The sequence below is a fragment of the Brachycentrus maculatus genome, unplaced genomic scaffold, assembly GCF_059751285.1.
Source record: "Brachycentrus maculatus isolate JH-2025_06_01 unplaced genomic scaffold, ASM5975128v1 h1tg000032l, whole genome shotgun sequence".
Taxonomy (NCBI): Eukaryota; Metazoa; Arthropoda; class Insecta; order Trichoptera; family Brachycentridae; genus Brachycentrus; species Brachycentrus maculatus.
This window is the reverse complement of record NW_028280786.1, coordinates 392,908-403,258: the sequence shown is the minus strand read 5'-3', so window position 1 is coordinate 403,258 and position 10,351 is coordinate 392,908. Positions and strand designations below refer to the sequence as shown.

The 10,351-nt window shown below is 32.6% G+C and overlaps 1 protein-coding gene across 1 annotated transcript; it reads right to left on the bottom strand.

The window, feature by feature from the left end:
- Nucleotides 1-2,421: 2,421 nt before the first annotated feature.
- Nucleotides 2,422-8,968, bottom strand: LOC148312777 (tRNA (cytosine(72)-C(5))-methyltransferase NSUN6). The gene is made up of 8 exons (XM_088272966.1): nt 8,736-8,968; nt 8,530-8,655; nt 7,381-7,588; nt 5,955-6,114; nt 4,840-5,047; nt 3,780-4,076; nt 3,183-3,364; nt 2,422-2,594 (listed from the first exon to the last, which is right to left on the bottom strand). The coding sequence occupies exons 1-8, from the start codon at nt 8,802-8,804 to the stop codon at nt 2,489-2,491; spliced, it is 1,356 nt and encodes a 451-aa protein (XP_088129092.1). The 5' UTR covers nt 8,805-8,968; the 3' UTR covers nt 2,422-2,488.
- Between the last annotated feature and the right edge of the window lie 1,383 nt (nt 8,969-10,351).

The following is a 10,351-nucleotide window of genomic DNA, read 5'->3' as shown; positions in this document are numbered from 1 at the left end:
TCGCACCATACAAAAAACACACCTCTCAGCCTGCGCCACATTATATCACTGTGTCCGTTGTAGAACTTAAAATTCGAAACTCTATGTCTTATTCTATATTGCTCAAACCTAAAACACCAAAACCGTCATGAATTATGACCTAATACTTAATTTTTTCAAAACAAATTAAGTCACATGAGAAATAAAGGGACATTTCACACTCCACATGCATCACTGGAGTCTAATGGACATTGAATTTTTAAGTATTGTTTTATGAAGGAATTTGTGAGATGTCACTAGAAAAATCTTCAAGCAATTTTCAATTGACAATCATATAAACAGTGTAGTGACTAAACCCTCACGTCTACTGCATATGGGCCTTGTTCGACCTTATGCGTATATAATGCCAAATTGGCCTCGTCCGGCAGTGTATACATGCCAACTGTACATAGGCCTTTTCACATATCAGCAGTTTGCATACACATACCAACCATGGGTACATTCATAATGTATTCAACTCAATTGACATATTTTTAGGTGATTTTAAGAGTAATTTATTTTCTCCCTACATTCACACTTAAGGCTGTTTTATGGTATTAATTACTATTAAAATGAAATGTAATTGAACATTCTTGTGTTGAAGTGATCTCAGTACAGAGGGAAAACTCAATTACGATTTTGATATGATCTTTAGAAGAAAAAAAAACAAAAATGCATGTGTTTGCTAAATCATTTCCACAATCTTCTTTTTCTCAATTAAATCACAACAAAGAGCCCTTGAGGTAGTATTTTATGAAAATGGGGTAGTACAAATTATCCAAAATTATTATTATTATAATATGGATGTTCAGTAATGCGCAGAATGGTGAGTGTTGCAGTATATTAATAAAGGTAGCCTGTGCCAACCTGGCACAACCTGGTACAACCTTGTACAACCGTAAGCCCTGGGATGCTCCGACTTCAATATGCATTTATTGTAAAAAAAAAAAATGCTTTAGTCTCAGTTGACACCTATAATACATTTTTTAATACATACATACTAACTTTATGTTTCATAAATATTTTTCTGATTTTGTATCAAGCAAATTTTCTCACTATTCTACAAAATCGCAGCTCGTCATATTTTTATATTAACCGTGGCTTTCTGATCTTGAGTTTAAATTTTTCAACATATTTTGTTTTGTAAATATTTTTTATTTTAATATTTTGTAAAAGTGAATATAATTTTTTTAATAAAAGTACAGTTTATATATACAAATTTAAAATCTAGTTACACGCAATATTGTTCGCACGGAATGTTTTTTGTACAAAATAGATAGCAATATAATATGGTTCGTATATGTGAATCAGTAAAATATTTGTGTTTAGGGTTTTATGTCGAAAGAATAAATAAGGATGGATAACTTATATTTCACAATAATTGTTTATATTTTTTTGTACTGTTAATATGTTTAGATTTAAATTTGTATCATTATTTTAATAATTAATATTAATAATGAGTAACAAGTGTATTATTTACCCTATTTCCTATTTAGAAACAAATATGTATATTGTTGGTGTACTGGCAAAAAACGTTAACGCAGTATGATTAAGTTTTAAAAATTCTATAAACTAGCAAATATACATACTAAGTAGTTTGAAATGTCATATTTATATTGTTTTAAAAGTAAATTCAACTTTAAGTTTAATAGCGGGTATTTTATTCAGGCTAAAAGCTTTAAATAGCAGGGATTATTCAAACAGCGATTTTAGAGTTAACCTTTTTGCCAGTATACCCACAATATGATCGTGTAGAATCTAGGATAATTTGAAGAGAATAATTGTCAATCATCCCTGAAAACCATAAATATTGGATCGGAAGAAGTTCTCATAATAAAATCAAAACATAATAATAATATAGTTACATACACTTTCAAATATGACAAACAGGAAATCACCAGGAAAAGATGGGTATAGAGATAAAAGCAAAAAATATGGAGGATTAAACTTACATAACAAATCTATTTAATATATTACCCATGGTACAGTTATGCATAACACTGGCTAATGCAGATTAACATGGTTTTTCAAAGGTTATTTATTTTCAATGCTAACATTTTTAATAAGAGAATGGTTTTATGAAGGGTCATATGTGCTTAAATAGCACCACACCTTCTCATCCAACCGAACCAAAACTCAATAAGAACAGAATATTTTTTTTTATAATAATCAAAACTTCTGTAAAAATGTCATTTTGAATTTGACAAAGAAAGAGCCACACAAATTCCTTAAGATTCCTGGTCTAGATCGCAGGATCCCAATGAAGACGGTGCTGCTCCCCAGTGGATGCTAGAGTCTTCCATGCAGGCGGTAGCAGGTCCAGAGACAAATGGGGGTGTAAGGGCAGACAAGGGCTGTATTATTAGCACGCCTATTTAAGAAATTGATAGTAAAATACCATTATCGTGACTGAACATTTAATGTATAAAATTTTTATATCATTTAAGAATATTTATGTTTAAAATATGGATTATTTTTTTGAGAATAGGGCAATAAAAAATCCTATAGTATCACGGTATACTGGATCAGCTATTCTTAAGGGATCGTTTTCTGGACCAAATCGTTGAACCATGAGTCTGAAATAAAAGCAATAAATAAAATATTTTTTAAATAAATTCAAAACAAATTGTGAAAAACTTTACATGGTCAACCTGTCAGCAAGTGAGTTCTTGTGAATTAAAGTATCAGAGTGATTTTTTTTAGTATAACCAATAATTAATAAATAATGTTAATAAAAATGTAATTGGGACAATGCATAAAAGCAATTGTAGTGGTTTTAGTAGTTGTTCAACTACTGATATTGCCAAAACAATATGTGTTTTATCAACAAAAAAATATTGTGAAGTCAGTTTTACAGAAAACTACATATGTAATTATGCATAAACTTCAAGAAGTAGAGAAATATCACAATCACATTAAAAATTAAAATAAAATTATAAATGTTACAACCCTTGAGCAATGTAACATTATTTTCCATACTGCTTTGGGACTATGTATTTTGTTTGGACGGTAAGGTCCTTACTTTCCAAGAGGTCAATAAGTAGTACATGATTATTTTTTTTAATGTGAATATTTTTAACTGCAATAACAATTGGATTGTCTCAAACCTTTAAAGAAGCATTGAATAATCTGGAGATTTGTCTTGATAAATTAAAAGAACAAACCTTTGTTCATCATCCAGGCCCCAGTCTGCATGACCAGGTCCACCATGCAGCGGAATAGCCGGGAGTAGGGTCAGGGAAGGGAACGTAGACAGTGCCCATGCCACCATACCTTCACACTCATCCTTAGTTGTGGTACATGTACTGTATAACAGTGTGCCTCCCGTTTTTAGTACTTTTACTGCCTGCAAATTTTTGCATTTTTAAAATGTAAAATGGCAATACTACATAAACAAATTACCTATATTGTAACACAATACTTTGCAAAACTTCTTAACTGTTGAAAAACATATAAATTTTAAACATACAACTGTGAATATTTGTGGAGGTCCTCACCAAAACGTTACATTTCCAATTTTAACAATTTTAAGTCATCAGGAATTCTAGCTTGTAAAATGGTTACGTTTTGGTGCAATTTAATGATTTCATATTTGTTTAACACAGGATTGGTCACGTTTTGTCGCAACTTTAATTAAGATTTTGATAGAATACAGTAAACAGAACAGATCTGCATTTAAAGGATTTTTTGTGCAATATTGGAAATGTAACTTTTTGGTGAGGATCTCCAGATTTAGAAATCTACCAGAAAAGTATACTCACTGCATGAAATAGTTTTCTTTGCAAAGGAACATACGACTGTATCATTTTAACAGTAATTTTATTCCTAAGTAGAGGTCTCTGTCCCAATGCGCTGCAAGGAACATCTAAAAGGACTCGATCGAATGACTCTGGAGAGAATGGAGGTCCATCGAGTACATTTTTCTGTGTATTGTCTTCTAAGGCAGACTTTGTGGAATCATATGCAAAGGCGTGCACACAAGTTATTGAGGATTCTTGACACCTTCTTTGGATGGTTTTTATTTTATCAGCGATTTTGTCGACAGCTATAATAATCCCCTAGAATAAAAAAAAGTATACACAGTATAAAATTTTTATAAATCACATACAATGTTTGAAGACTAGTAATTGAAATGTCGATTTCGTAAATAATATTCCAATGATTTTTAGACACTTTTAATTCTAACACTCCCTATCAATTATACCACTCAAAAACTGTATCTACTTCAAGACTACCGGTTTCAGAATAACCATTCCCTCGTCAGGTCAACTATAGACTGTAGAGGCTGTGAAGTAGAGTCTTTGCGTAATAACGCAAAGTGAACTATGAATGATAAGGAGTGTTATACATATTACCATACATTATTATTTTTTTTTTAAATATTCAAATTATTTAGAAAACATACTACTTCTTTGACTCCTATCTGGACTTAAGTGAAAATGTCGCTTTGTGGCAATTTATGGCGACATTTCAAACTGAAATGTCACCTTAAAGTGGTTTAAGAGACAAGATGAGTCTTAAAAGTATTATCGATCTGAGCTTCAAAAAGAACATCTGGCTTGAAGCAGGAATTCATAAGTGTTTTTTTTAAGTAATTAAATATTGAAGCTACTTGTAAATCTAGATTAATAAAAATGACTAATGCTGTATTGTCTTTTCTTGTTAATTATGATTTTTATCCATTATCCAGATTTTTTCTTATCTAGACTACCTTCATCCCAATTAGTCCAGATAATTGAGGTTCTACTGTATTTCATTTTTATAATTTTTTTGGATTGGTAATTTTTTTTAAATTTTAATCAGCAAATGAAGGAAGTTTACTTTATTTCTCATCATCTCGGCAAGGTGTGTTGTCTTATTGCCAGGAGCAGAGCACATGTCTAAGATGACTTCTCCCGATTGAGGATTGAGTACTTTGCTGCAGATGATGGAGGGAAGATTCTGTAGCAAGCAACTCCCTACAGGAAGAACACCATGCTGAATTACTGGTATCCTGGATGCTGGCATGATAGTTTCAACAGCAATACCCCTTTTAAAAAAAACAAATATGGATAAAAGATTAAAACAAAAAAACATTAGATTATTATTGATAAAAAAAGATTATCATTTAAACATAAAAATAAGAACAAGGTAAAAAAAATAAACAGGTATAGGTAGTTATGCACTTCATAACAATTGTTCAATGGCCATCCCTTGAAATAGGTGCAAACATTGAAACAAAATAAAAATATTAGTCGGGGTGTCATTTATTTGACATCTTTTTACCTCTAACTTGAACTTTTACAATGGTATTTCAGTTGTGGTTTTTATTTTATTTTAGATTTTTAAAAAATTGTTGCTATTTTCAGTCTAGAAGTGGGAGAGTGATTTGTTCAATTAAAAAAAATACAGTTGCCATTAATTTGGTATTTTAAATCAAATATTTCAAATCATATATACATGGACTACTTATATTTAACATTAATTTGGCATTTTAAATCAAATATTTCAAATCATATATACATAGACTACTTATATTTAACCCTATTTTAACCCTGATAATGACAAGGTTCTTGTCAAAACCGGTTAGAGAAAAAAATGTATTAATAAAAAAGTGGTTAAAAACAAAGTTGTTTTATTTTATAAAGTTCATAAAATGTGCCACAAAGTATCTGCAAAAAACATTCAGGAAACTACTTTTATGATTATTGAAAAATACTGATTGCACTAAATGAATTTAAGTACAAAAAACACATATTAAAAAGTGGGCAGTATACTTATATGTGCATTGAGATAGAAATTATGCATCTGGTTGGTGTGGGAAAATCGAACATCAAAATGGTACTTGCGTACTCTCTTCAAACATTTACCAGGCAAATACATGTGCATACAAATTTCGGTACAGAGCATTAAAATACAGAGACAGAGATTTCACGAATCATTTTATCTAAACATACCTTGGTTTAATATTTTCACCATAAAGTTGTTGCCTCAACATTTTTAATTTTCCCCTACCAACAAATATTTTGATTCCATTTGTATATTTAGACTTAAGTCCTTGTTTACATCCACCAGAAACATCAGCAAAAATATTCACATTATCATTGATGCTTATATCTGAAACACAGATTGATATGGGAATGTTTTAATGATTTTTGTATTTTATATATTTCAAGATATTTTGATCATTTTATTTCAAGTTTGGTACTATAATTCTTGAAATGTTTGAGTGAAAAATCTAAGCAAAAACACTCTAATATGTTAGTCCAAGTATTCAATGCAACTATAGTTGTTAAAGTTCCATATTTAAAGGTTGCTAAATCAGCATAAAAATATTGATTGTTCAGATTTTTTAAATAATTATATTATTTATTTATATCGCAGAACGACATATTGAGGAACTTAATATAAAATCTAACAATGATTCTAAGTTTAACATTTATGTAAAACCTTGTCTGTTTTGTCATAACATATTTAAACTAACGTTTGCAATACAAATTGAACATTGATGTCAGAATATTTTAGAAAATTGCTGCAAGTATGTTCAAACAAAAAGAATGCACAACTTTTGCGAATAGTGTTCTCCTATTTACAAGAAGCTGTACAAAGAAGGCAAAAATTGAAAAACATTTTTTTCGAACGCGAACCCTTATCTGCACCCGATGGTGCATAGGGCACTGCATCATATAAATCCAGTGTTATCTTGATTGTTAAAACATGAAGGAAAGGTGATCAGCCCTCTGCATCAGGTACCAGTCCAGGGTAATATTCAATAAATATTAGAGTGAAAAAATAACTTACATTTATTTGACCCTCTCTGGGAATCGAACCCAGGACCTCCAGTATGTTAGCCGAGCGTTCTGACCATTACACTACGGAGGTGGATTTTTTTTTATTTGTGCTATTAGGTAAAATTTAGTTAATTATGTGATAAATCTTGAAAAAATATTTAAATAATAATCAGAGGGCAAAATACACAAAGAATGTCCACTAGATAAAAAATCTTTATTTGGAGAACATTGCTAAAGACAACAACATTTGGAGAAAGTCCTACAGTACTTATTATTCCCTGTTTCTACTATATTTTTCATTAACACATTGTTGTCAGGCAGTTTTTCATCAAATCCCAGCCCTAATTATACTCAGTCTGCCGCCCGACCCTCAGTTTACTAATCACAAGTAACCGCAAACCCAATCCCGATCTGTGCAATATTTTTTGGCATCTCCCACTCTACACACAGTATGTAAGACGCTTTTAATCGTTTCCCGCAAACAATGTGTTAATTCATAAAGCGAGGAGATATGGATCAGTCATAATATTTTGGAGGAATAAGCTACGATGGTGATTTTATAGAAAAGGTATAAAAATGTTAGTTATGTTACCTGGTGGAAGACCCATGACTGCTGGTGCGAAGACGTTAGAACCACGGAGGACTGCAGCGCCGCACAAAGCATCAACAATCACATTTGGAAAATTCTCATCAAATCCTGTATTTAGATCATTATCTCTGAGCCATGGTTCTATTCCAATGGTATCGGGAAAGTGCTTGTATACCCGAGGTACAACTTTCCAACCATATTGAACTTTTTGCTGAAAATTTCAATACTAACAATATCTTCCTTGGATTGTAATGTTTGCTTAAACCTTATGAAGAAAATATATCGCTCACTCCTTTCAAGAACGTCATAAATCAAATATCGTAAATTTTTATTTGTGCATGTTTTCGGAATGCTTAGAAAATGTACTATATCCCAGCAAAAGAGACATATTTTTAACTTAATATTTACCCGCTACAGGGCAGAAAATGTTGTCTTTGCATTTTGAAGAAAAGGTATTGTTTAATTATTTTTATATACTAAATATTTTTCAAATGGAGAAAAAACCTTCAGGTTTAACCTACAAAGATCTGTTGCACAGTAAAAAGTTCAATAAGTGGCTTGATATTTATTTTTAATACATTACATTATATTTTTAAACTTTATAATCATTCTCTTGCAAAATCAAGTTTTTTGATTTATGACGTTCTTGAAAGGAGTGAGCGATATATAGAATAAGATATACAATATAAGAAAGGAATGTAAGGCTCAATAAGGGATAATTGAAAAGATAATGAAGAGTTCTTTCAGGTTGTATGGACATGTGGAGCAAATGGATAACGAGAGAATGACTAAGAAAACATATGTGGCGAATGTGAGCGGCAGAACAGAGAAAAAAACTTGGCACGATCAGATCAATCAGAGCCTAACATCTGGTGGTGTCAAAAGTCAGCGTAATCGGAGGGCATGTATGACTAGATGTATGGATGTGAAGGAAGCGAGGAGTGTATGTCAGGACAGAAGAGTGTGGCGTTCCATCCTCTCTGCCTATCCCTGCAGTGAAACGGCGTGATGGTAGTAGTAGTAATAGTAGTATATAGAATTTAGTAGAAATAAATGGATCTCGCATAGAAATCAATGTAATTTTCCAATGGGTTCAATATTGAGTAAATTGTATGTATAATCAATATAAATTATAAAATGTTTTTTGTTTACCTTTTCTAAGTGCTTCTGAATTTTTTCAATCAAATTATCAATATCCGAACACAGAACATTTACTCGATAAGATGTAACCGTTGGTGTTCCTTGGAGCCACGATAAATACTCTTGAATCTTTAATTTCTAAAGGTGAAAAAATATCATTTAAAATATATATAACCATACTATCACATTTTATTTTGATAACGCAATAAAAATCATACATCTTTTGTCAAAAACATAGCCGAGCAAACGAGGTCCTCCACATCCTTATTAAGAAATGAAGAATACATGTTGTGAATTGATTTTATTATTGAAATACTTCAATCCAGCATAAATATAATAATGTTTACATAGCAAGAAGCGAAGTAACAAACAAATTAACTTAATATATGCAAGGAAACTTCGCGAGCATCGCCGCGGTCAGCGAAAGTGACAGCTGTCAAAACCACATGACGCACGTGCATTTGAGGAAGTCATTCTTCTTCTTTTTCAAAATGGTTTTTACGCCGCAATAGCGTCTAGCCAGTGTCTAATTGTCGAGTGACGTCTTATTTTTAACTACCTAATAAAATGTTTCAGTGTTGCCGTCAATGCACTCTAAATATCCCCACAAACATCAGAAATTATTAGGCGATTAATAAGTACCTACCTTTTTCGCGATTAGGTGATTCAGTTGACTTGGCCATGTACTCCGCATGCCTCCTTGAGAGCCTTAATCAAGCTTGCCTCTTTTACAAGGCGACAGGTTCGCGTCGCTGATAATTCATCGGCAGTTCTCGTCAGAACTTCGGGACGCGGATTTGACTTGGAAGGATGCAAGGGAGCTGGCAGCCGACAGAAAAGCCTGGAGACACTTTATGGACTCCATATGCTTCCCCTAGGAAGCGGATATGGTTTAATCAATCAATTGATATCGGTAGTTTTTAACAATTTTATTTTATTTCGATTATTATTACTTTACCCGTATCTGCACCCATTGTGTGCATTTAGTGCCGCGTCGGATTTATGTTGTGTCTGTAAATTCTGTCTAGAAAACAAAAGCGCAGAGGATTGGAACAAAAGATATTGCTGTTTTTTTTATAAAATGAAGAAGGAATAGTAAGTAGGAAGAAGAGTAGAACCGTACTCGTAAAAGTTTGTGCAATTTAGGTACTGTAATGTAGATAAATACTTTGAACTAATTGAAAAATTGGTCTTAGTAGGTAGTTTTTTTTTAATATTATTAATATCTGCACCCAATGGTGCATTGAACACTATACAGTATTGACTCAGAGTGTCGTTCATCGTTTATAACACAAAGGCAAGGTAATTAATACTGGGCTTCAGGTACAGTACTAGTTTAGGGTGATCTCTCTCTCTCTGGTCTCAATCCTGCGGATCGGCCTGCAGCAACAGATAACATCTACTTCGTCATTCCAGTATATTTTCCGAAACCCTCTTCAGCTCCTTATATGTCGAGCAGCCCATGTCCTCGTATAAGTCGCTTAGGTATTCGCGGCGTGGGCGTCCTCTGGCATTTATTCCCTCGATCGTCCCGTCTATTATCATGTGCAGGAAACCCTCCTGTCTCAACCCTTGACCGATCCATTCGGCGCGTCTCTTGGAGATAGTCACGAGCAGGTGCTCTCCTTCCTCGATCAATCGTAGCACCTCGTCGTTGGAGATGTGGTCTTTCCAGGATATCCCGAGCATTCTTCTATAAGTCCACATCTCGAACGCATTCAGCCTATTCTTATCATTTTCAGATAGGCACCATGTCTAGCAGCCATGCAATAGCACACTCCATACATACGTTTTAGGGTGATATTAAATTAATATTTAGAATTAGTTCTTTATT

What these genes read in the sequence shown, in the direction of transcription:
- LOC148312777 (XM_088272966.1), bottom strand. Translation starts at nt 8,804, where the DNA reads ATGTATTCTTCATTTCTTAATAAGGATGTGGAGGACCTCGTTTGCTCG. An exon ending in TTCAGAAGCACTTAGAAAAG is followed by an intron (nt 7,589 to 8,529) that starts GTAAACAAAAAA and finishes TGAAATTTTCAG; the next exon opens with CAAAAAGTTCAATATGGTTG. An exon ending in AGTCATGGGTCTTCCACCAG is followed by an intron (nt 6,115 to 7,380) that starts GTAACATAACTA and finishes TCTGTGTTTCAG; the next exon opens with ATATAAGCATCAATGATAAT.